Genomic DNA, 25,665 nt, shown 5'->3' on the forward strand with positions numbered 1-25,665 from the left:
ATTTTGTCTGAAGCATCAGACAAGATTCTATATTCTCATGTATGAGACAGCAGATGTCTCCTTTGTACCCCAAGAGATTTATTCATGTTAGCCTAATAAAATTTATATATTTCCCAAACCTGCAGATTGGTCAAAGCTCCCTATCTCAGGACACCTGAACCTGCCTCTATCTGAGCATGCAGACTTTTGCGGCTGCCAACCAAGCTGTGAGCTTTCTGGGGTAGATATTTATTGCTTCCTCCATGGTTCCATCCTCTGGTGTCAACCTCATCTGTTGACATGTATTAGGAACTCAGTAAATGCTTATTAAGTCAAAATAAGCTGAACTTCATTGTGCACTTACTACATGTTATGTACTATACTTAGTACTAGGTACATAAAAATAAGATAGTCTGGGCCAGGCGCAGTGGCTCACACATATATTCCCAGGAATTTGAGAGGCCGAGGTGGGTGGGTCACGAGGTCAGGAGTTCGAGACCACCCTGATCAATATGGTTCAACCCCGTATCTACTAAAAATGTAAAAATTAGCTGGGCATGGTGGCATGTGCCTGTAATCCCAGCTACTCAGGAGGCTGAGGCAGGAGAATCTCTTGAACCCGGGAGGCAGAGTTTGCAGTGAGCCAAGATCAAGCCACGGCACTCCAGCCTGGGCGACAGAGCGCACCCCACCTCAAGAAAAAAAAAAGAAAAAGTATTTTATTAGTAAAAAGCCATACTGTATGTAAGCATTTATTTTTTTAATTCATGAGTCAAATATTAGCTCAGGCCCTGCTGTGATTGTTGCACTCTGCCAAATGCTGCGGCACAACATCAAATGACACGTGAGCACTACTCTTACAGGTTCTGTAACCCATTTAAAGAGACACAATGGTATTTGGATGATCCACGCTCAGTATACAGTAGGAGCAAGGAGGAAGGTCATAGAGATAAGCAAAGAGGAGGGCCATGTAAGAGGTGAGGGGCCACATTTTGAGAGGCATTACCTCTGCACTAATTTTAAAAGAATGAATGAATTTAAATAAATGGAAAATAAGGCTGGGCCTGGCGGATCATGCCTATAATCCCAGCAGCTTGAGAGACTGAGGCAGGAGAATCGGTTGAGGCTAGGAGTTCAAGACCAGCCTGGATAACAGAGTGGGACTCCATCTCTATAAAAATTTTTTTAAAAAATTAGTCAGGTTGGTGGCTGACACCTATACAGGAGACTGAGGTGGGAGATCACTTGAGCCTGAGAGTTTGAGGCTGCAACGTGCCATGAGCCATGATGGCGCTACTGCAGTCTAAAAAAAAATAATAATAAAGAGAGAGAGAGAGATGAATGGAAAATCTGAATGTCAAACATCAGTATCAAGACACTGGTACTGTGTGTTAAGGCTTGGGGAAAAAGTCAAGGATATAGAAGGGAAATGAATACACATAGAGCAAATCTAAGTAGGAGTTACTGATTCCTGCAAAGGGATATGCAGAGCCAAGCAAAGTTTTCTCTCTGCTGCCTTTGTCTTTCCAGCCATCTACGAGCAATCCTGTGAGGTGTACAGGCACCAGGGGAATACAGCCGGCTTCTTCTACATCGACTCGGATGGCAGCGGCCCACTGGGACCTCTCCAGGTGTACTGCAATATCACTGGTAAGGGTGCAGTAGCCCTACTCACACTTAACCACCCCACTTCATGGAAGGAAGCAAAAAGAAATTCACTGGAGGGGGATATCTATGTGAATAAAAATTTGAAAGACCAACTGGTCTCCGTTGGGGAGGAAATGGTATTCTGGTGAGTAATGCAAATTTGCAGCTAGGTTAATTTTCATGAGACAGAAAAAAGAAAACTTGTTAATGGTCTTGATACTGTTTCACTGAAGCAAGAATTAATTATCAGTGGTTTTCTTTAGGGCCTCCAAGGGCATTTTCTCTCTTGAAACTCAAAAACAGAAAGAAAAGGTAAACAAGCAAACAAACAAGCAAAACTCCAAATCAGTGGGAAGCCCTGACTCAGGAAACTGGAAAGCTTGATTCCAGTCTGGCCCCAAGGAATGCATGATCCTTAGGTGAATACTATAGTCTCTCCGAACTTTATCAGTGAGATGGGAATAATAGTGCCTACCCCAGAGCTGTGAGGATTAGATACAATCATGTGTATTGGAGCAGCTAGCCAGGCTGGCTGTTCTTAGATGCCTAACCAAAACAAAACAAAACAAAACAAAAAGGTGAGCTTTTTCATTTTTCTCTGGAAATCTCTTGATAGTTTAAACTTATTTCTTAAATGCAGAAGGACACGGTAAGAGGCAATCATTACATGGGCTTAGAAACGGCATGTGATCCTTAATTTACCATGAAATGTATTTCCACAAAACCAAATCTCGAGGTAATCATTATTTAAAAACCCAGCTATGCAGCCAGTTGCGATGGCTCACGCCTGTAATCCCAGCACTTTGGGAGGCTGAGGCGGGCAGATCACGAGGTCAGGAGATCCAGACCATCCTGGCCAACATGGTGAAACCCTGTCTCTACTAAAAATACAAAAATTAGCTGGGTGCGGTAGCGTGTGACTGTAATCCCAGCTACTCCTGAGGCGGAGACAGGAGACTCGCTTGAATGCGGGAGGCAGAGGTTGCAGTGAGCCGAGATCACGCCACTGCACTCCAGCCTGCGAGAGGGCGAGACTCCGTCTCAAAAAAAAAAAAAAAAAAATCCAGCTATGCAAGCACTCCTACTATTATGAGCATCATTAGTTGGCACATGCACATGTTTTGTTTGTTTGTTTGTTTCAAGCACTGGTCTTCAGAGATGCCAGCTGCATCATGTAATGAAGCAGGAACGTAGGGGCCGCTTTAGGCTCATTGAGCCCTCAGGCCTCAGGATTTTCTTCAACAAAGCAACCACATTTATGGAGTGGTTTCTGTAGGCAGACACCACTTTGGATACAGAGGGTATGAAAAGTAAGACACAGGAGCTATTGTTAATGAGGCAGTAAAGTCACGAACACTACCATGAGGTACCTCCAGCGAAATGCGAGAAAACTCTTGAAAGAAATGGTGAGGAAGGAAACACAGTAATTTGCCCATATGGATACAAAGTCCCATGCTGTCTGCGTAGAAAATGCTGGTGACCTGGTATTGGGTGCCATGTCCTTGCATTTCCATAATACTTTATCTCTCCAAAATGGTTGTATGATAGCTGCTTTTCAAAAGCCCCATAACATAATTAGAAATTGTGTTCCTGTTGTCTTTTCATGGTTGTGGTAACCTATAGTGTTCAACAACCTGGTCAAAAACTAGGCTTCTCAGTGGATCTCGGTTATTTTAAAAATGTAATTAACATATGGACTCTTGCTAAAAAGGCAGATTTCCCAGCCCCAGAAATTCCAATTCAGTAAATGCACTTTTACTGTGCTTTTCAAGTGATTCTGATGCAAATTGTCCCTGTTCCACTTTTCCAAAAAACAGAAAGTAATTTGGCTGCAGAATAAGGCAAAAGAGATAAATGCCCACTGCTGAGTGGCCAGGTGTGACTTGTAATAATAGGAGTGGTATAATGGACAGCAATTACTAAGCTTCGATTCTCTCTGGGAATTGAGCTGGGAGTTTACAAATACCATCTCTTTTCATCCTCACAACAAAAATCAGAGGCAGACATTTTTTATCTCCATCTAACGTAGAAGGAAAGAGAATATGAGCATTTCGTGACTGGCTCAAGGTAATAAATTCTGTGATTAACAGTCAAGACTTAGGAAGCAGGCACAGCCTTCTGGTTCAGTAATAATCCATATCATTAAAATGTTAATTGGATATATTTTGTTTTTAAACAGTGTTGTTTTATTTTTAGAAAATTTTGTAACAAAAATAATCAATGTTAATTGAAGAAATTTTGAGGGAAAAAAGTATGAAGGAAATATTAAAGCCAACTGTAAGCCACAATCCAGAGATTGCCATTGTTATTAAATTATTAGAATTTCCTCAAGACAGTTAAAAATGAATGTTTATGTGTGTTTTTGCTATGAACGTATATGTTATATATATACATACTGACACAGAAATATACATATACATTTAAATTATAAATTTTTATTTTAATGTGTGGTATAGGTTTTCCCTATTAAAATATATTTTGAAATTAAGATAAATATAGCTTAGAAATGTTAAACTCTTCAAAATAATGCAAGGACAAGGACATAGAGAGCCTGATTGATACATAGGTTTCATGTACATGAAACTCTGCCTTACCATCCAACAGCTTTCTCCCAGGGTTTACGTTTGGTCATTTGTCCAAGAATGGCTAAAGGTGAATGTATACTTGTATTTAAAGGTTACTGTTTTGCTGATGTGATCCTGAAGAAATCAGAGCCTCTGAATTGTGTCCCGAGTTGATCAGCTTGATGTGTATGATGGGGTATTTATTTTGAATATGATTTTTTTGGGTCATATTCAGCTGTATAACTTTCTGTTTTTGTTTTTTAAAATACCTGCAAAAATAAAAGCAGACCAGGCATAGTGATTCATGCTTGTAATCCCAACACTTTGGGAGGCCAAGGCAGGAGGATCATTTGAGGTCAGGAGTTCGAGACCAGCCTCACCAACATGGTGAAAACCCATCTCTACCAAAAATACAAAAATTAGCCAGGTATGGTGGCACATGCATGTAGTCCCAGCTATTTGGAGGCTGAGGCAGGAGAATCACATGAACCTGGGAGGCAGAGATTGCAGTGAGCCGAGACTGTGCCACTGCACTCCAGCCTGGGTGACAGAGTGAGACTCTGTCTCAAATAAATAAACAAATAAATAAAAATAAAATAAAAGCAAAACTCTGTGTAGGCTGAACTACACAACTCTCATATTTAAATGGAAAATAATTTTCTGATACATACATGTAATGATGATCAAATATGCATCTTTCTATTTGAAAATTTTATAAGTTGAATGTTGTTAAAACATGAGTGACTTATGACACTATGAAAAGTGTGACACAGTGGTCCAGGAAAGAGAGTCAGGAAGAAGGGAGAGAAGAAACAGAAGGAAACTTGTTCTATCTTTAACACTGGGATAATCCCAGAATGGGTGTCCAGAGCACCAGAAGGCAGGAAAACCATGCTCTCTTTCTGCACCTTGTGCCTGTCAGCTCAGTTAAGTGCCTGGGGCCCAAGCCCACATCTGTAAAATTAAGATCTGGGTCCTCTGGCTTCCACAGCCTTTCCTCATTGAGAATTCTCTGAGCTATTCTTTGAGGTTCCAGAGAAAAAAGACTTTTCTTCTAAGAAGTCTACAGATACTTGCAAATGGATGTCATGGGACTGAAGATGGGCAGGTTTCCATTGTAGAAAGCAATAGTACATTTGAGTCCCAGCTGTCTCCTCTTACATTGCACCTTGGGAAACATTACCTCCCCCTTCCTATATGCAAAGTAGTCCCTAACCTGTCCTGGGAGATGTAAGTCTGTGCATCTCACCTGCACACAGGGCAGTCTTAAGGAGGGGAGTTCCCCAAATGCTCAACCAGCAACCACCCTGTGTAATGTAAAAAGGCATAATCTCTGCGAAAGGAAATTAACTTAAGGGAGGTGATTAAGCTTATTGATAAAGTGGACTGAATCTGGACCTCCACACGCTTTTGACAGGGTGCCATCCTTGGAACTATGTTCTAAGTTGCTTCACCACAGGGCTATCAGATGGGAGATGGGGAGAGCACAATTTTTGGATGGAGAATTGAGTGAAGTGATGGATAAGGAAGTTAAAGAGTAAGCTTCCACAGGAACACACACTTGTCAGACTTTTAACAATTTTTTTAAGTGATTTACAATAATGTTCAGCCAATATAACTTTACTCAATATAAATTTGGGCATTGTGGGCACTGTGAAAGTGCTGTAGCTTTAATAGTGTGTCTATATTAGTTTCCTAGGGCTCTGTAACAAACTACATAACACTGGTTTCATTTCACACCACTACAATAAAATGAGTATCACAATAAAGCAAGTCACATGAATTTTCTGGTTTCCAAGTATTACCGCAAAGGGGTCCTGATCCAGACCCCAAGAGAAAGCTCTTGGACTTCACTCAAGAAAGAATTTGGGGAGAGTCTATACAGTAAAGTTAAAGCAAGTTTATTAAGAAAGTAAAAGAATAAAGAATAGCCATTCCATAGGCAGAGCAGCCCCACGGGTTGCTGGTTGGCCATTTTTATGGTTATTTCGGGATTATATGCTAAACAAAGGGGGATTAATCATGAGTTTTCCAGGAAAGTGGTGGGCAATTCCCAGGACTGTGGGTTTCTCCCCTTTTTAGACCATGTATGATAACTTCCTGATGTTGCCATGACATTTGTAAACTGCCATGGCTCTGGTGGGAGTGTCTCTTAGCATGCTAAGGCATTATTATTAGTGTATAATGAGCAGTGAAGATGACCAGAGGTCAGTTTTGTCACCGTCTCGGTTTTGGTGGTATTTGGCCAGCTTCTTTACGGCATGCTGTCTTATCAGCAAGGTCTTTGTGACCAGTATCTTGTGCCAACCTCCTATCTCATCCTGTGATTAAGAATGCCTTAACCTCCGGAGGATGCAGCCTAGTAGGTCTCAGTCTTATTTTACCCAGTCTCTACTCAAGACAGAGTCACTCTGGTTTAAATGTCTCTGACACAAGTTCATATAAAAGTTATGTTTACACTACATGGTAAACTATTAATTGTGTAATAGCATTATATATATAAAAAAACAAAGTCTATGTCTTAATTAAAAAAATACTTTACTGCTAAAAAATGCTAACAACCTTCTGAGCCTTCAGTGAGTCTTAAGAGACCCAATTATTTTTGCTGGTGGAGGAAAAAGATGTTAATGGCTGCTAACCGATTAGGATGGTGGTTGCCGAAGGTTGGGGTGGCTGTGGCAATTTCTTAAAATAAGACTACAAAACAGCATGTCACATAATTGACTATTTCTTTTATGAAGGATTTCTCTGTAGTGTGTAATTTTGTTTGATAGCATTTCACCCACAGTGGAACTTCTTTCAAAATTGAAGTTTTCAAATTCAATTTTCAAAATCATTCCAAATTCTGCCACTGCTTTAGCAACTAAGCTTTTGGAATATTCTAAATCTTTTGTTGTCATTTTAACAATGTTTACAGCCTCTTCACCAAGAGTAGATTCCATCTCAAGAAGCCACTTTATTTGTTCATCCATAAGAAGCAACTCCTCATGCGTTAAAATTTTATCATGAGAATATAGCAGTTCAGTCGCATCTTCAGGTTCCACTTCTAATTCTAGTTCTCTTGCTATTTCCTCCAAATCTGCAGTTACTTCCTCCACTGAAGTAATGAACTTCTCAAAATCATCCATGAGGACTGGAATCAACTTCTTCCAATCTCCTGTTTGATATTTTGTCCTCTCCCATAAATCATGAATGTTCTTAATGAGATCTACAATGGCAAATGCTTTCCAGAAGGTCTTCAATTTACTTTGCCCAGAGACATCGGAGGAATTACTATCTATGGCATTTGTAGACTTATGAACTGTATTTCTTAAGTAATAAGACTAAAAAGTCAAAATCACTCCTTGATCCATGGGCTGCAGAGTAAATGTTGTGATAGCAGGCAGGAAAACAACATTAACCTCCTTGTAGATCTCCATCAGAGCTCTTGAGTGACCTGGTTCATTGTCCATAAGCAGTAATATTTTGAAAGACATCCTTTTTTTGTTGTTTATGAACAGGAGTTCTCAATGGTGGGCTTAAAATATTCAGTAAACCATGCTGTCAACAAATGTGGTTCCATCCAGGCTTTATTATTCCATTTAGAGAGCACAGGCATAGTAGATTTAGCATAATTCTTATGGATCCCAGGATTTTAAGAATGGCAAATGAGCATTAGCACTTGCATTAGTCCCTACCAAGAGATACAGCCTATCCTTGGAAGCTTTAAAAATAGGCATTGTCTTTCTTCTCTTCTCTACCTCTGAAAGTCTTAGATGGTACCTATTGCTTAGTGTAGCCACTTTCATCAATGATCTTTGTTATACCTTCTGGGTAACTTACGTCAGCACTTGCTGCTTCACCTTAAACTTTTATGTTATGAAGATGGCTTCCTTAATTAAATCTCATGATCCAGCCTCTGCTAGCTTCAAACTTTTCTTCTGCAGCTTCCTCACCTCTCTCAGCCTTCGTAGAATTGAAGAGCGTTAGGGCCTTGCTCTGGGTTAGGCTTTGGTTTAAGGAAATGTCGTGCCTGGCTTGATCTTCTATTCAGCAGCTAAAATTTTCTCCATATCACCAAGAAGGCTGTTTTGCTTTCTTATCATTCACGCGTTCACTGAAGTAGCACTTTTAATTTTCTTCAGGAACTTTTCCTTTGCATTCACAACTTGGCTAACTTGCACAAGAGGCCTAGCTTTTGGTGGATCTCCACTTTCAACACACCTTCCTCATTAAGCTTAATCATTTCCAGCTTTTGATTTAAAATGAGAGATGTGCCACTCTTCCTTTCACTTGAATTCTTAGAGGTTATTGTAGTGTTACTATTTGGCCTAATTTTAATATTGTTCCATCTCAGGGAATAGGGAGGCCGAAGGAGAAGGAAAGAGACAGAAATCATTGGCCAGTAGAGCAGTCAGAACACACAATATTTGTCAATTAAGTTCATTGCCTTATATGGGTGCAGTTCATGATGCCCCAAAACAATTACAATAGTAACATTAGTGACCACTGATCGCAGATCACCATGGCAGATGTAATAATAATTTGAAATATTGCAATGGTGGATTCGTGGCTCTTGCCAATGTTCAGGCTCTAGGGATATAATAATGATAATAATATAATATAATAATGATAATAATAATAATAAACATAAATTACCAAAATGTAACACAGAGACATGAAGTGAGCACACAATATTGGAAAAATGGTACCGACAGACTTGCTCAACATAGAGTTGCCACAAATCTTCACTTTTTTTTAATGAACTATCTGTGAAGCACAGTAAAGTGCAGTTCAATAAAACAAGCTATGCTTGAACCAGAGACTGGGTGACTTATAAAACAGAGGTATATTTTCTTACAGTTCTAGAGCCCAGAAATCCAAAAGTACCTGCAGTGCCACACTTCCTGTTAAACCTGTAGGGTGAATCTCTTCTTGCCACTTCCCAGCTTTTGATGGTTTGCTCAATCCTTGGCACTCCTTCACTTGCAGCCTCAGTACTTTAATCTCTGCCTTCTGGAGATTGCTACCCTGCCTTCACATGATGTTGTCACGTGGCCTTCTCCTCCCATGTGACTGTGTGTCCATTTCTTTTCTTCTTGCAAGGATACCCTTCATACTGGATTAAGCCCATCCTAATGGAGTGTGACTTCATTTTAACTTGTTTATGTCTGTAAAGAATCTCTTTCCAAATAGGTTAAATTCACAGGTACTGAGGGTTAGGACTTCAATATATTATCTTTCTGGTGACAAAATTCAACCCTTAATAGTATTATTTCAGTCTTCTTCACAGACTAATCAAGGAGATGACACAGCAGTAATTAAAGTATAAGGACAATGACAAGGTGTGCATAGTGCTTGTTGGGAGCTCACAGGAGGGACCCTAACCTAGCCTGGTGTGCAGTGGGAAGGCTACTGGGCAGCAGATAATGCCTCTGAAACCTGGATGGGAGTAGAAGCTGGTCAAGAGCTGCAGGAAAGCATTTCCAGGAAGACAGAATGAGGGGCAGGAACAAAGGCCCAGCATCCCTAGAACCTGCATATTTTTAGGAGTCACCAACCCACTGAGATGACTCGATAAGTTGGAACCCAGAAAATCTCATAAAGCTGTGACTGAATAGAAGAGAAAGGATCAAATTGACTTGAGCAGCAGCAAGCAAAGGCTGTTGAAGCTCTGTAATCTGAACTAGAGTTTCCCAGCACAAACATCTGCTGTCTCAGATTCAACAGAATAGAAAAGGAGGAATGGCTTTATCATAGATCGTTCTTGTGCATGTGAGACTATTTAGCTGGCCCTGGAAAAAAAAAAAAAAAGGTGAGCAACAGTCTAAGAGGTAGCAATAAGATGTCCTCACAGCATGCATGGACCTTAGCACTGACCCCATATTTAAGGACAGTGGATCTCTCATATGGCTTGCTCAAATTAGGGACTATTCATAAAGGTGTGAATATATAAAAGGAATTTATACTGTAGGGACTATAGCACAGAGATACTAACAGAGTGGGAAAAAAGGCACATGTCCAGAAGCTGTGCCTCTGGAGATCTGTGGCCTCCTGTGTGGGAAGCAGCCAGCTCAATTCAATGACCACTTTGACCTCAGTCTCTCGTTACTCCTTCTAGGCTCCTTTCTATGCTCCCCATTGATGAAACCCAACTAGAATCGAGAATGCAGGAGTGCGTATTGATAGAATGCTTTTAGTCAGCCTTCCTGTACACAGAAAAGGCTGGAGATGTGCAAAAAGTGGAACTGGTGGGGCAAGTGGAAGATATTTATATTGACCTGCTTAAAGGACTGACCAAAAAGTTCTGGGGAAAATGATCACAATTCATAAGAATTAAGGATGGTGGTGAGGGTTGGGTCTGTAAGTGGAATTCACAAACCATGCAAATAAATGAAGCGTAGACTTGTTAAATCAATTTTAACCTGAACAAGAAAAGGCCACTCTTTATGGGTTAAATGGCACTAAGGTTAGAACGAATGTAAGAAACACACACTGAATAAGAGATTTAGGAAATGACCTACCCCAAGATTTAATACAGGCACTCAATTTATAAACAACTTAGAAACAAGTAAACAGGTAAGAAAAATTGTGACATGCTAAAACGTAATATTTTGTCAAAAGGTAGTTCTTGGCTTCATACCTCCATCTGATGATAAAAATCTGGAATGGATGCAGAGCATTTCAGCTAATGATGTAGGAGTTGGTGATCATCCTTTGCTGCATCCATCTAATTGGGTCGGTAGGGAAAGACGCATTTGAGACAACCAGGAGTCCACTGGGGACTAAGAATTGGGTTTCTGGATGAAAATCCACATAAGGTGATCTTGCAGGATGGGTGAGATGTCATCAGGAAGCAAAGGAGTTCTTGGCACTGGGTCCCATATAAAAGAAAAGGTGAAAGAGCAGGTCACAGTAACGAATTGAAATCTATGAACACCTGAGGTGGCTGTATAGGAAGCTTGGGTTGATAAAACAGAAGAATCAGCTTCTAAGGTGGGGTGATCTGCCCTTGGGGTGATGGTTAATTTTATGTATCAACTTGGCTGGAACATGGTACCTAATATGTGAACATACTATCCTGAATGTTTCCTGTAAAAGTGTTTTTGGATGAGATAAACATTTAAATCAGTGGACTTTGAGCAAAGCAGATTGCCCTCCATAATGGGGATGGACCTCATCCAATCAGTTGAAGGCCTTAATAGAACAAACACTAACCTCTCCCAAATGAGGAGGAATTCTGAAAGCAGATGTCTCTGGTCTGGAACTGCAGCTATTTCCTGGGTCTCATGTCTGCCAGCTTCCCTTGCAGATTTTGGGCATACTAAGCCTTCAAAATCCAATTTCTTGAATTGATCTCCTTCTCTCACTGTCTCTCTACACTGTGTGTGTGTATAGAGAGACACACAGTTTAGTTTATTCAGGTAGTTCTGTTTCTGGACAACCCTGACTCATCCATTTGGGTGTCTCAAAATGGATTTAATGCCCCTACTCTGTGTTCTGCTCATGACGTTAATCACACTGCATTATAATGCATGTTTACCTATGTGTCCCCACAGGGCTGTGAGCTTCTTGTTGGAAAATAAGGAACAGGGTGTGATGAATCTTTGGATCTACTTTTATACACACTTGAATGAGTCTAGTGTAAATTGAACTCTGAGAAATCACTGCCAAATTGAAGACGAATTTCTATCTTTCCCGTTTTTTTTCTTTCCTGTTCCCATAATTTATCTTTGACTCAAGCCCTGTTCCGTTAAATCAATAACAGTTTGGGACGTTGGAAACAGCCTCAGTGTTTAATCTTGACTGAGTTTGAGTCATTCCTACTCTTTGCAATGCCTTCTATAAGTCCAAGAGTACAGAGTGCCCATCTGTTCCTCACTGCCTTCATGACTGTTTGTTGCTGCCCAACGTCTCTCCAAGTTGCTGTTTTCTTCAAACATAGAAATGACTAATGGGTAGAAATATGATTTGGAGTCACACTGGAGTTTAAATTCTAGCACATTCTAGCTGTGTGACCTTGGATAAATCATCTAATATTTCTAGATCTTGTTTTTTCTAGCTGCACGGCCTTGGATAAATCATCTAACATTTCTAGATCTTGTTTTTTTTTTATCAGTAATGTGGAGACAATAAAAAATTGGTGACATGTAAGATTGTGAGAATTAGCATATATGTATATATGCTATACACACACACACACACACATATATATGCAAATTTTCTAGCCTTAAAAAGTAGATGGTCATTCAATATGCTAATGTAATGGCATGGTGTGATTATTAATTGTGTCTCCAACCACTCTTACAGTTGACATAGTGTGAATGATATTATATAGTCATTCTAGTCATGAAAGATAGCTATCACCTTTGCCAGTGATAGAAATAGAATCTTTACTTGTGTAGGCACCATGAGATTTCAGAGGCTCTTAGAGCCTGGAGAGAGCATTTCTGCACTCTTTCAATATTGATAAAACAGAATTATAAGGGTGAGACACTCTGACAAGATTTTCCTTGAAACTTGACATTAAACTGATTCTACCCAGTTTACATTGTGCCTTTTTTAATGTTAACAGGACACACTGTCAACATGTTAAAAGATATTTCTTAGCTGTATACTGTTTTTCCTTTGTACAGTATTATTGTATATTGATATGCAAAATTGTTTGTCTAGAATCACTAGCAAAAACACATTTATTTCTTATCTTGATGGATTCAATGCCAATTTCATGCATGTGGATCTGTAAGGCAATCATCAGGCATTACAAGGAATTTGCAAGGAACATTTAGTCAAATCTCTAAAGCAAAACTTATTTTCCATTCTCAAACAGCTCATAATCCATTTGCAAACCAACTTACAAGTCTCCATATCTTTTCACTCTGGCTATTATGATGCTCTGTTTCTCACTCCTTTGGCAGCAGCCTCTGTTTTCATTAAAACTCATCAAAACACGCATAATGGAGTAGGTAGAAAGCTGCAATTGAGGTCTCTCCAATATTTCTGCACATAATTGTGCAGTGTGATTGCAGTAATAGATTATCATCCCAGGTATTGACATAAAGAAAGAAATGTTTCCATGTGGTTTGGCCTAAATTATTAGCCTTGCTTCCTGAAGTTAGAGCGATGTGAGTGAATTTACCTGTGGGCTGCACCCGGGTCTGCCAATGTAGGGGAAATGAGAGTGATCCATAACATAAAATGGGACCACTAGTTATGAAACATTTATTTCTCCCCAGCCTTCTTAGGATGTTGTTAATTTTGGCAGCTGTATCATATAGCAAAGTAAGTAGAATTTAGTTGATTATGTGATTTGTATCTGTAATACAATTTGGTGCTGGTATCTCCTTGCAGATTCCTATTTGAAAACACTCTATTTTCTTTTTTTTCTTCAACTTTTATTTTAAGTTCAGTGCTACATATGCACGATGTGGAGGTTTTTTACATAGGTAAACGTGTGCCGTGATGGTTTGCTGCACAGATCACCCCATCACCTAGATATTAAGCCCAGCATCCATTAGCTATTCTTCCTGATGCTCTCCCATCCCCAAACCCCCACCCTTTGACAAGCTCCAGTGTGTGTTGTTCCCCCTCCATGTATCCATGTGTTCTCATCGTTCAGTTCCCACTTGTAAATGAGAACATGTGGTGTTTGGTTTTTCTGTTCCTGTGTTAGTTTGCTGAGGATAATGGCTTCCACCTCCATCCATGTCCCTGCAAAGACATGATCTCATTTCTTTTTGTTGCTGCATAGTATTCCATGGTGCATATGAACTACATTTTCTTTATCCAGTCTATCGTTGGTGAGCATTTAGGTTGATTCCATGTCTTTACTGATGTGAATAGTGTTGCAATGGACATACACATGCATGTATTTTTATAAAAGGATGATTTATATTCCTTTGGGTATATAACCAGTAACGGGATTGTTGGGTCAAATGGTATATCTGCCTCTAGGTCTTTGGGGAATTGCCACACTGTATTCCACAATGGTTGAACTAATTTACACTCACACCAACAGTGTAAGAGCATTCCTTTTTCTCCACAATGTCATCAGCATCTGCGGTTTTTACTTTTTAATTGTAGCCATCCTGATTGGTGTGAGATGATATCTCACTGGAAAACACTCTACTTTCAAAACCTACACGCACTCACACACGCACTCACACACGCACTCACACACGCACAAGTGTCAACTTCCATTGCCCTACTTCAGGCTTATACAAAAGCAAGCTGCATTCAAGTTCTGAAGTTTGCTTTTTCATTACAAGCTGGGTAACCATGATTGCAAAAATATTGTTACCATGAAGTTGTCATTTGATTACAGACTGTAAAATATTGCGCAGAATACCTACAGGGTACCAAGCTAGTACAACATGCATTATGATGAAGTAGCTGGAATAATTTTTATTTTATAAGTGCATGAATGAGGCTAGTAAGTAGTAGAAACAGGATACCAATTATAACTGTCTAGAGATGAAGCTTCTGCCCTATATGCCGTGCTTTTTATCAAAGGGTAGTAAGGCATGGGAGGCAACACTTCCTCTATTACGTTGAATCAATATGCATTGGTTATCTGTTCTGGCCAGGCACTGACAAGCCACTGAGAATATAGAAATGATTAAGATATGGTCCTGCAAGTTCACAGACTTTATAATCTCATGTCCTTGTGGGAAAAAAATGCCCAAGTCTTCAGCTTTCCCCATCATGATTCATAATTCACACAACAGCTAGGCTGATCTCTAAAAAACACAGGGATGGCCATGTCTCCCCATCCCTTCCACCTCTACCTGAATAAACTCCCATCTCCTACCCATGGCTTACAATGTTTGAAGGGCATTGTTGTGAATCTCTATAAGTTTATATGCATCAATGAAAACTCTTAGAACAGTGCCCATAATCATTACACCTTCTGAATTACTATATTATTGTCTAATTACCTTTTGGGGGCATGAGTAAAACCCTCCATCTTTATACTTTAGTTTCTCTGTCTGTAAATGGAGGGTGATGATGGCAGCTTTTTATAGTTGCCACGTAGTCAATTGAATCAGTTAACACGTAAACAATGTCAGATGAAGCTGGAAACCATCATTCTCAGCAAACTATCGCAAGGACAAAAAACCAAACACCGCATGTTCTCACTCATAGGTGGGAATTGAACAATGAGAACACATGGACACAGAAAGGGGAACATCACACTCCAGGGACTGTTGTGGGGTGGGGGGAGGGGGGAGGGATAGCATTAGGAGATATACCTAATGCTAAATGACGAGTTAATGGGTGCAGCACACCAACATGGCACATGTATACATATGTAACTAACCTGCACGTTGTGCACATGTACCCTAAAACTTAAAGTATAATAATAATAAAATTAAAAAAATAAACAATGTCAGAAAGTGGCAGTCACAGAGAAGGTGGGAAAGAAAGCCTAGATCCTTCTTCTTATCTTCTTTTGCCTTTTCTTGGAAACACATCCACTGTCTTTAGGGACAGCAGGTTTAGTTCATTCTAGGGAGGAGCTCACAAGCTGAGTCCCCTGGTGGCACAAGCATTGTTTCCTGGTTGAGACTCACTCATGGGTGACATACGTGCTGTGGCTCACTGGTAGTTTAATCAGTTGGAATAATACTTGTATTGTTGCTTATATTTCAGAGGGACAATTTGCTTTCTGTAAATGAAGCTTTTCCAGAGGACTATTTTAGGCTGAAGAATAGTAATTTAACAGCTTAGAGGAGGGAATTTTTATTTAAGTGTCTCTCTTTTCTCTCTAATGGGTTTATGATGTCAACCAAAGTGTGGTGACCACATAGGGCTTCCAGAAGGCTGGTCTCTTAGGCGAAGCTCTGGAGCTGCGCTGCATGTGCTGAAGGGCTGAGTTTTAAAGTGGTCTCTCTGGACCAGTGGCAGAAGGCATAATCTCCTGCTAAATTGGGCCATTAAGTAAAACTACTAAGTCATAAAGCTGTAGTATTACCCTGAAATTAAAGCATTGTCACCTTTGAATTGCCAAGAATTTTAACAAGCACTTAGAGAAATTCCTTTCACACACCTGTTTAGCATGGCCAGTTGACTCCAACCCACGTGGATGGTAGCAGGAGGCTCAGGTGATTGCAGTGTGATTTTAATTCATTTACTTGATCATTCATTCATCCATCCCTCCCTTTGCTAACTCATTTGCTGCTTTCTTAAATTCCTTTATTATCCTCTCATTTATGTATTCATTTATTAATTCATTTATTTACTTCCTCATTTATTTTTTCAGGTGTTTAATTACTTACACATTATTCATTAATTCAGTCACTGTCAATTATTCAGTTGGTAATTCAGAAATTAAGTAATTCAAATAAACTTTTGAATATTGACTGAACTTGACATCAAGGTTACAAAATGAATAAATCTGCTAATGTCCTCAAGGAATTCACAGTTCGGAGAAGAAGATGGACATTGTAAATGGATATTTTGCACAGTGTGGAAAATAGAATAGAAGCTGGTAGATGGTACAGAAGTAGTACAAAGGAAACAGGGGTTGAAAGAAAGTATACAAGGAGGCTGGGGGTGGTGGACAGAGAAGATGCCCTTGAAGAGCTGCCCTCTGAGCTGAATTTTGTAGTAGAAGCAGCTAACATTTATCCAGCAGCTGCTGGTATTAGGCACCATGCTAGGTATTTTACATTCAAGATGTTATTTGATTTTCTTAGCAATCCGTGTTACAGACAGGCACCATCTGGAGAGACCAAGCAACTAGCCCAAGGTCTCACAAGGAGCAAACGGTAAAGCCAGGAGTGGAAGCTATGGGTGAGGTCACGAGGCTGGGTTATTAAGGCCAGATAACACAGTCTCTGAAACAGAGAGAGCCTCCTGTGTCCGAACAGAATTCCCCTCTGGCCTGCATTGCCCGGTCTCTTGTTCACAGTCCCTTAACTCAATGCCATGGTGGAAAACTCCAGGAAGTAGCCTTGAAGGCTGAGGGCTCCATTATATCAGCTTTACCTCCCTGTCCATCACTTTCCTCAACTGTAATGTGGGGAAAATCATATCCACCTTTCCAGGTTTTTCTGAGTATCATATGAAAATTATATAAAGCAGAGATTCACAAAGCTTAGTTTTCTAAAGCATGAGCTGGGATGAATGTTTAAAATGCCATTTTCTAGGCCTATTCCCAGCAATGTTTATTCAGTAGGTATGGAACAGTGATCAGAAATAGCATGTTTAGCAAGCACCTGAAGATACTGGACTTTGGGACATATCTATATAAGGTGATTAGCACAGTGCTCAGTGCTTAATAAGTCCCCATCCTTATATATCTCCCCACTTCTAAGGGGCTCAGGCCAGGGCCTAGAATCGCTGCTCTTCTAAGCACTGAACACAGGGCTTATCCTGACTCCTTCCGGATGGATCTTTCCATCTTTTACTGCAGATAACTGGTTAGTCTCATTTTTGGCATCAGGGGATTGGGAGACAGTCCAGTCAACAAGGATTTATTGAGGCACTGCTTGTGTAATGTAAGCTGCTGGTCCACACACAAAGGACCTCATACTGTAACAAGAAAATAAAGCCATCCAGCTCTTACAGCAGTTTTATCTAGGCCATTTTATTTATTCGTATAACTATCCTGTAGCAACTTGACAATAATAGAATCCTGGTCAAGTTGCTTAAATTTTGTGAGACTTAATTTCCTCATCTGTATAATAGAAATGATTATTTATTCTTACCTCAATGAGTTGTACAAAATTAGGTAGAATTAAATAAGCAAATGTACCCAACACACCCAGTTCAATATCTGATATGCCCTAATACCTCTTGAAATAAAAGTAATCACTTTTATTTCAGGGCCAACATCATAGAATGATCTAGATGCTAAAGGAATTTAGAGACAGGAGTAGTGAAGGAAGCTTTATGGGAGACACTAGGCTTGGGTTTGACCTTGGAAGACAGGTATCCTGGGGTGTGTTAGTCCATTCTCACATTGCTATAAAAATTATACCTGGTGGGAAAGGGGCCGAGATGGCAGAAAAGAAAGAGCTCTAGCCTGCAGCTCCCAGTGAGATGAATGCAGAAGGTGGGTGATTACTGCATTTCCAACTGAGGTACCCAGTTCATCTAACTGGGACTGACTAGGTGGTGGGCTTGACCTACAGAGAATAAGAAGAAGCAGAGTGGGTCATCGTTTCACCTGGGAGCTGCAATGAGTGGGTGTACCTCCCACAGAAGCCAAGGGAAATGGTGAGGGACTGTGCTACCTGCCAAGGGTACTATGCTTTTCCCATGGACTTTTGCAATCTGTGGATCAGGAGATTCTCTCGTGAGCCTACACCACCAGGGCTCTCAGTCTCAAGCACAAAACTGGTTGGCTGTTAAAGCAGGCACTGAGCTGCAAGAGTTTTTACATACACCAGGGACGCCTTGAGTTCCAGTGAGGCAGGAGAACAGTCCACTCCCCTGGAAAGGGGGCTGTAGCCAGGGAGCCAAGCAGTCTCGCTCAGCAGGTCCCACTTCCATGGGCCCAGCAAGCTAAGAACCACTAGCTTGAAATCCTCGCTCCCAGCAGCAGTCTGGAGTGGGCCTGGGACCACCGAGTTCCTGGTGGGAGGAGTGACCATCATTACTGTTGCTTTAGTTTTCCTCTGACAGTGCTAAGGAGACTGGGAGATTTGGACTGAGCAGAATTCACCACAGCACAGCAAAGGAGCTGTGGCAGATCATGGCTAGATGTCTTCTTTCGATCCCTCCTCACTGGGCAGGGCTTCCCTATAGGAAATCTAGCAGCTGCAGTCAAAGACTTACAGAAAGAGCTCTCACCTCCCTGAGACCAAGCATCTGCGGGGAGGGGAAGCCGTCATCTCAGGTTCAGCAGACTTAATCTTTCCTGCCTGCCGGCTCTGAAAAAATCAGCTGATCCAAATGAGGGGGATTCCCCCAGCACAGCACACCAGCTCTGCTAAGGGGCAGACTGTCTTCTCAAGCAGATCCCTGACCCTGTGCCTCCTGACTGGGTGAGACCTCCCAACAGGGGTCACCAGAAACCACATACAGGAAAATCCCAGCGAACATCATATCGGTGTCCCTCTAGGATGAAGCTTCCAGAGGAAGGAGCAGGCAGCAATCTTTGCTGTTCTGCAGCTTGTACTGGTGATATCCAGGAGAAAAGGGTCTGGAGTGGACCCCCAGCAAACCACAGCAGACCTGCAGAAGAAGGGCCTGACTGTTAGAAGAGAAACAAACAGAAAGCAACAACAACATCAAAAAAAAAAAAAAGACCCCACAAAAATCCCATCCAAAGTTATCACCCTCAAGATCAAAGGTAGATAAATCCATGAAGATGAGGAAAAACCAATGCAAAAACACTGAAAAATCCCAAAAGTCAAAATTCCTCTTCCCCTCCAAATGATTGCAATCTGTCTCCAGCAAGGTCACGAAACGGAGCTGAAGCTGAGATGGATGAACTGACAAAAATAGACTTCAGAAAGTGGGTAATAATAAACTTCACTGAGCTAAAGTATTATGTTTTGACCCAATGCAAAGGAGCTAAGAACCATGATAAAAGATTACAGCAGTTGTTAACTAGAATAACCAGTTTAGAGAGGAACATAAATGACCTGATGGAGCTGAAAAATACGGCACAAGACAATCATGATGCAAACACAAGTATCAATAGCCAAACTCACTAAGTGGAGGAGAAATGTCAGAGCTTAAAGACTATCTTGCTAAAATAAGGCAGACAGACAAGATTAAAGAAAACAAATGAAAAGGAACAAACAAAGCCTCGAAGAATTATGGTGCTATGTAAAAAGACTGAGCCTACTACTGATTAGAGTATCTGAAAGAGATGGGGAGAATGGAACCAAGTTGTAAAACACACTTCAGTGTATCATCCTGGAGGACTTCTCCAACCTAGCAAGACAAGCCAAAATTCAAATTCAGAAAACCCAGGGAACCCCAATAAGATAATCTATGAAGAGATCTACCCCAGGACATAATCATCAGATTCTCCAACGTTGAAATGAAGCAAAAAAATGTTAACAGCAGCCAGAGAGAAAGGCCAAATCACATACAAAAGGAAGCCCATCAGACTGACAGCGGACCTCTCAGTAGAAACCGTACAAGCCAGAAGAGCTTGGGGGCCAATATTCAACATTCTTAACAAAAATAAATTCCAACCCAGAATTTCATATCTGGCCAAACTAAGGTTTATGAGCAAAGAAAAAAGTAAAATATTTTTCAGACAAGCAAGTGCTGAGGGATTTTGTCACCAACAGGCCTGCCTTGCAAGAGCTCCTGAAGGAAGCACTAAACATAGATAGGAAAAACCATTAGCAGCCACTGCAAAAACATACTGAAGTACACAGACCAACAACACTACTAAACAACTACATTAACAAGTCTGCAAAATTAACCAGTTAGCATCATGACAGGGTCAAATTCACACATAACAATATTAACTTTACATGTAAATGGACTGAATGCCCCAAATAAAAGACACAGACTGGAGACCTGGGTACTAAGACCAGACCCATCAGTGTGCCATATTCAAGAGACACATCTCATGTCCAAAGATGCACATAGACTCATAATAAAGGGATAGAGGAAAATTTACCAAGCAAATGGAAAGCAGAAAAAAGCAGGAGTAGCAATCCTAGTTTCTGACAAAATATACTTTAAACCAACAAAGGTAAAAAAAAGACAAATAAGGGCATTACATAATGTTAAAGAGTTCGATTCAACAAGAGGAACTATTTAAAATATATATGCACCCAATACAGGAACACCTAGATTTATAAAACAAATTCTTAGAGACCAACAAAGAGACTCAGACCTGCACACAATGATAGTGGGAGACTTTAAAACCCTACTGTTAGTATTAGATAGACCACTGAGACAGAAAATTAACAAAGATATTCAGGGCTTGAATGCAGCTCTAGGCCAAGTGGACCTGATAGATATCTACAGAACTCTCTACCCCAAAACAACAGAAGATACATTTTTTTTTCTGGCACCACAGGGCACTTACTCTAAAATTGATCACATAACTGAAAGTAAAACACTCCTCAGCAAACATAGAAGAACTGAAATCATAACAAACAATCTCTCAGATCACAGTGCAATTAAATTAGAACTCAAGATTAAAAGGTCCACTCAAAACCACACAGCTACTTGGAAATCGAACAACCTACTTCTGAATGACTCCTGGGTAAATAATGAAATTAATGCAGAAATCAAGAAGTTCTTTGAAACCAGTGAGAACAAAGAGACAATTTATCAGAATCTCTGGGACACAGCTAAAGCAGTATTAAGAGAGAAATTTATAGGATTAAATGCTCACATCAGAAAGTGGGAAAGATCTAAAATTGATACCCTACCATCACAACTAATAGAACTAGAGAACCAAGAGCAAACAAACCCCAGAACTAGCAGAAGACAAGAAATAACCAAGCTCAGAGTGGAACTGGCGATAGATATATGAAAAACCCTTCAAATAATCAATGAATCCAGGAGCTGTTTTTTTTTTTTGAAAAAAAAAATAGATAGACTGCTAGCAAGACTAATAAGAAGAGAGAAGATTCAAATAAACACAATCAGAAACTATAAGGGGGATACCACCATTGGCCCCACAGAAATATAACCATCAGAGAATGCTATAAACACCTCTATGCAAAAAAACAAAAACAAAAACAAAAACTGGAAAACCTGAAAGAAATGGATAAATTCCTGGACACATACACCCTCCCATTCTGAACCAGGAATAAGTTAAATTCCTGAATAGACCAATAACAAGTTCTGAAATTGAGGCAGAAATAAATAGCCCACCACCAACAACAAATAAAGCCCAAGTCCAGATAGATTTATAGCTGAACTCTACCAGAGGTACAAAGAGGAGCTGCTACTATTTCTTCTGAAACAATTCCAAACAACTGAAAAGGAATGCCTCCTCTCTAACTCATTTTATGATGCCAGCATAATCCTGATTCCAAAACCTGGCAGAGATAAAACAAAAAAGAAAACTTCAGGCCAATATCCCTGATGAACACTGATACAAAAATCTCCAACAAAATACTGGCAAACCAAACCCAGCAGGACATCAAATAGCTTATCCACCACAATTAAGTTGGCTTCATCCCTGGCATGCAAGGCTGGTTCAACATACACAAATCAATAAATGTAATTCATCACATAAACAGAACTAAAGATAAAAACCATATGATTATCTCAATAGACACAGAAAAGGCCTTCAATAAAATTTAACATCTATTCATGTTAAAAACTCTCAATAATCTAGGTATTGAAGGAATATACCTCAAAATAGTAAGAACCATTTATGAAAAACCCACAGCCAATATCATACTGAATGGGCAAAAACTGGAAGCATTCCCCTTGAAAACTGGCGCAAGACAAGGATGTCCTCCCTCATCACTCTTATTCAACATAGTGTTGGGAGTTCTGGCCAGGGCAATCAGGCAAGAGAAAGAAATAAAGTGTATTCAAATAGGAACAGAGGAAATCAATGTCTTTGTTTTAGACGACATAATCCTGTATCTAGAAAACCCCATCAGCTCAACCCAAAAGCTTCTTAAGCTGGTAAGCAACTTCAGCAAAGTTTTGGGATACAAAATAAGTGTGCAGAAATCACAAGCATTCCTATACACCAACAAAAGACAAGCAGAGAACCAAATCATGAATGAGCCCCCATTCACAACTGCCACAAAGAGAATAAAATACCTAGGAATACAGCTAACAGGAGAAGTGAAGGACCTCTTCAAGGAAAACTAAAAACCACTGATCAAGGAAATCAGACAGGACACAAGCAGAAGGAAAAACATTACATGCTCATGAATAACAAGAATCAATATCATGAAAATGGCCATACTGCCCAAAGCAATGTATAGATTCAGTGCTATTTCCATTAATCTACCACTGACATTCTTCACCAAATTACAAAAAACTATTTTAAATTCATATGGAACCAAAAAAAAAAAAAGCTCCCATAGCCAAGACAATCCTAAGCAAAAAGAACAAAGCTGGAGGTAACATGCTATATAACTTCAAACTATACTAAAAGGCGGTAGTAACCAAAGCAGTATGGTATTGGTACAAAAACAGGCACATAGACCAATGGAACAGAACAGAGAACTCAGAAATGAAACCATTCATCTACAACCATCTCATCTTTGACAAACCTCACAAAAACAAGCAATGGGGAAAAGATTCCCTATCTAATAAGGTGCTGGGAGAACTGGCTAGCGATATGCAGAAAATCAAAACTAGATCCCTTCCTTACACCTTATGCAAAAATCAACTGAAAATAGATTAAAGACTTAGGTATATAACCCAAAGCTAACAAACCCTAGAAGAGAATCTAGGCAATATCATTCAGGACATAGGCATGGGGAAACACCTTGTGATGAAATTGCCAAAAACAATTACAACAAAACCAAAAATTGACAAATAGGATCTAATTAACCTAAAGAGTTTCTGCACAGCAAATGGAACTATCATCAGAGCAAACAGACAACCTACAGAATGGGAGAACATTTCTGCAATTTTTCCATCTGACAAAGGTCTAATATCCAGAATCTGCAAGGAACTTAAGCAAATTTACAAGAAAATAAAACCATTAAAAAGTGGGCAAAGGATATTAACAGACGCTTCTCAAAAAAAGGCATACATGTGGCCAACAAACATGAAAATAAAGCTCAACATCACTGATCATTAGAGAAATGCAAATCAAACCACAATGAGATACTATCTCACACTCATCAGAATGGCTATTATTAAAAAGTCAGATGCTGGCGAGGTTGCGGAGAAATAGGAATGGTTTTACACTGTTAGTGGGAATGTAAATTAGTTCAACCATTGTGCAAGACAGTGTGGCAAATCCTCAAAGACTTAGAACTGGAAATACCATTTGATCCAGCAATCCCATTACTGGGTATATACCCAGTGGAATGTAAATTATTCAATTATAAAGATACATGCATGCCTATGTTCAATGCAGCACTATTCACAATAGCAAAGACACTGGAATCAACCCAAATGCCCATCAATAATAGACTGGATAAAGAAAATGTGGTACATAAACAGCATAGAATACTATGCAGCAATAAAAAGAAACAAGATCATGTCCTTTGCAGGGACATGGATGAAGCTGAAAGCCGTTATCCTCAGCAAACTAATTCAGGAACAGAAAACCAAACACTGCATGTTCTCACTTATAAGCAGGAGCTGAGCAATGAGAACACGTGGGCAGAGGGAGAGGAACAGCACTTATTGCGGCCTGTTAGGGGAGGTGGGGGAGGGGAGAGCATTAGGGAAAAAAGTTAATTCATGCGGGGCTTAATACCTATGTGATGTGTTGATAGGTGCAGCAAACCACCACAACACATGTTTTTGTATGTTACAAACCTGCACATCCTGCACATGTACCCTGTAACTTGAAAAAAAAAAACAATAAATTGTTTATTTAAAAATATACCTGAGACTGGGTAATTTATTTTAAAAAAGAGATTTAATTGGCTCATAGTTCCACAGGCTATACAGGGAGCATGATGCTTCTGGGGAGGCCTCAGAAGTTTCAGTCATGGCAGAAAGGGAAGCAGAAGCAGGCATGTCTTACATGTCCAAAGCAGGGGGAAGAGAGGCAGGTAGGGAGGTGCTATACACTTTTAAACAATAAGATCTCATGAGAACTCTATCATGAGAACAGCACTAGGGGAATGGTGCTAAACATTTAAAAACCCACCCCATGATCCAATCACTTCCCACCAGACACCACTTTCAACATTGGGGATTACAATTGAACATGAGATTTGGGCAGGGACACAGCTCCAAGTCAAATCATTCTGCCTGTAGCCCCTCCCAATCTCATGTCCTTCTTATATTTCAAAATACAATCATGCCTACCCAACAGTCCCCCTAAATTTTAACTCATGTTAACATTAACTAAAAAGTCCACAATCCAGTGTTTCACCTGAGACAAGGCAAGTCCCTTTCACCTATGAGCCTGTAAAATGAAAAACAATTTTTTTACACTCTATCAGGGGACTTGCCCCAATAATCACATAGTTCTTTGCTATTTTTCCTAAGCATTGGCTGGCTTGAGAAATAAAGGGACAGAGTACAAAAGAGAGAAGTTTTAAAGCTGGGTGTCCGGGGGAGACATCACACGTTGGTAGGATCCGTGATGCCCCACAAGCCACAAAAACCTGCAAGTTTTTATTAGGGATTTTCAAAAGGGGAGGGAGTGTGCGAATAGGTGTGGGTGACAGACATCAAGTACTTAACAGGGTAATAGAATATCACAAGGCAAGTGGAGGCAGGGCAAGATCACAGGACCACAGAACCGAGGTGAAATTAAAATTGTTAATGATGTCTCGGGCACCATTGTCTTTGATAACATCTTATCAGGAGACAGGGTTTTGAGATCAACCAGTCTGACCAAAATTTATTAGGTGGGAATTTCCTCTTCCTAATAAGCCTGGGAGCACTATGGGAGACTGGAGTC

General features: G+C 40.1%; 1 protein-coding gene across 1 annotated transcript in view; it reads left to right on the forward strand.

Moving 5' to 3' along the window:
* The window catches only part of CNTNAP5 (contactin associated protein family member 5), an 879,440-nt gene that overhangs the window by 563,959 nt on the left and 289,816 nt on the right, over positions 1-25,665 (forward strand). The window contains exon 12 of the mRNA XM_032145556.2: positions 1,510-1,629. Within this exon, the coding sequence (XP_032001447.1) occupies positions 1,510-1,629 (120 nt within the window). The remainder of the gene's footprint in view (positions 1-1,509; positions 1,630-25,665) is intronic.

This window comes from Hylobates moloch, unplaced genomic scaffold, assembly GCF_009828535.3.
Source record: "Hylobates moloch isolate HMO894 unplaced genomic scaffold, HMol_V3 SCAFFOLD_24, whole genome shotgun sequence".
Classification (NCBI taxonomy): domain Eukaryota; kingdom Metazoa; phylum Chordata; class Mammalia; order Primates; family Hylobatidae; genus Hylobates; species Hylobates moloch.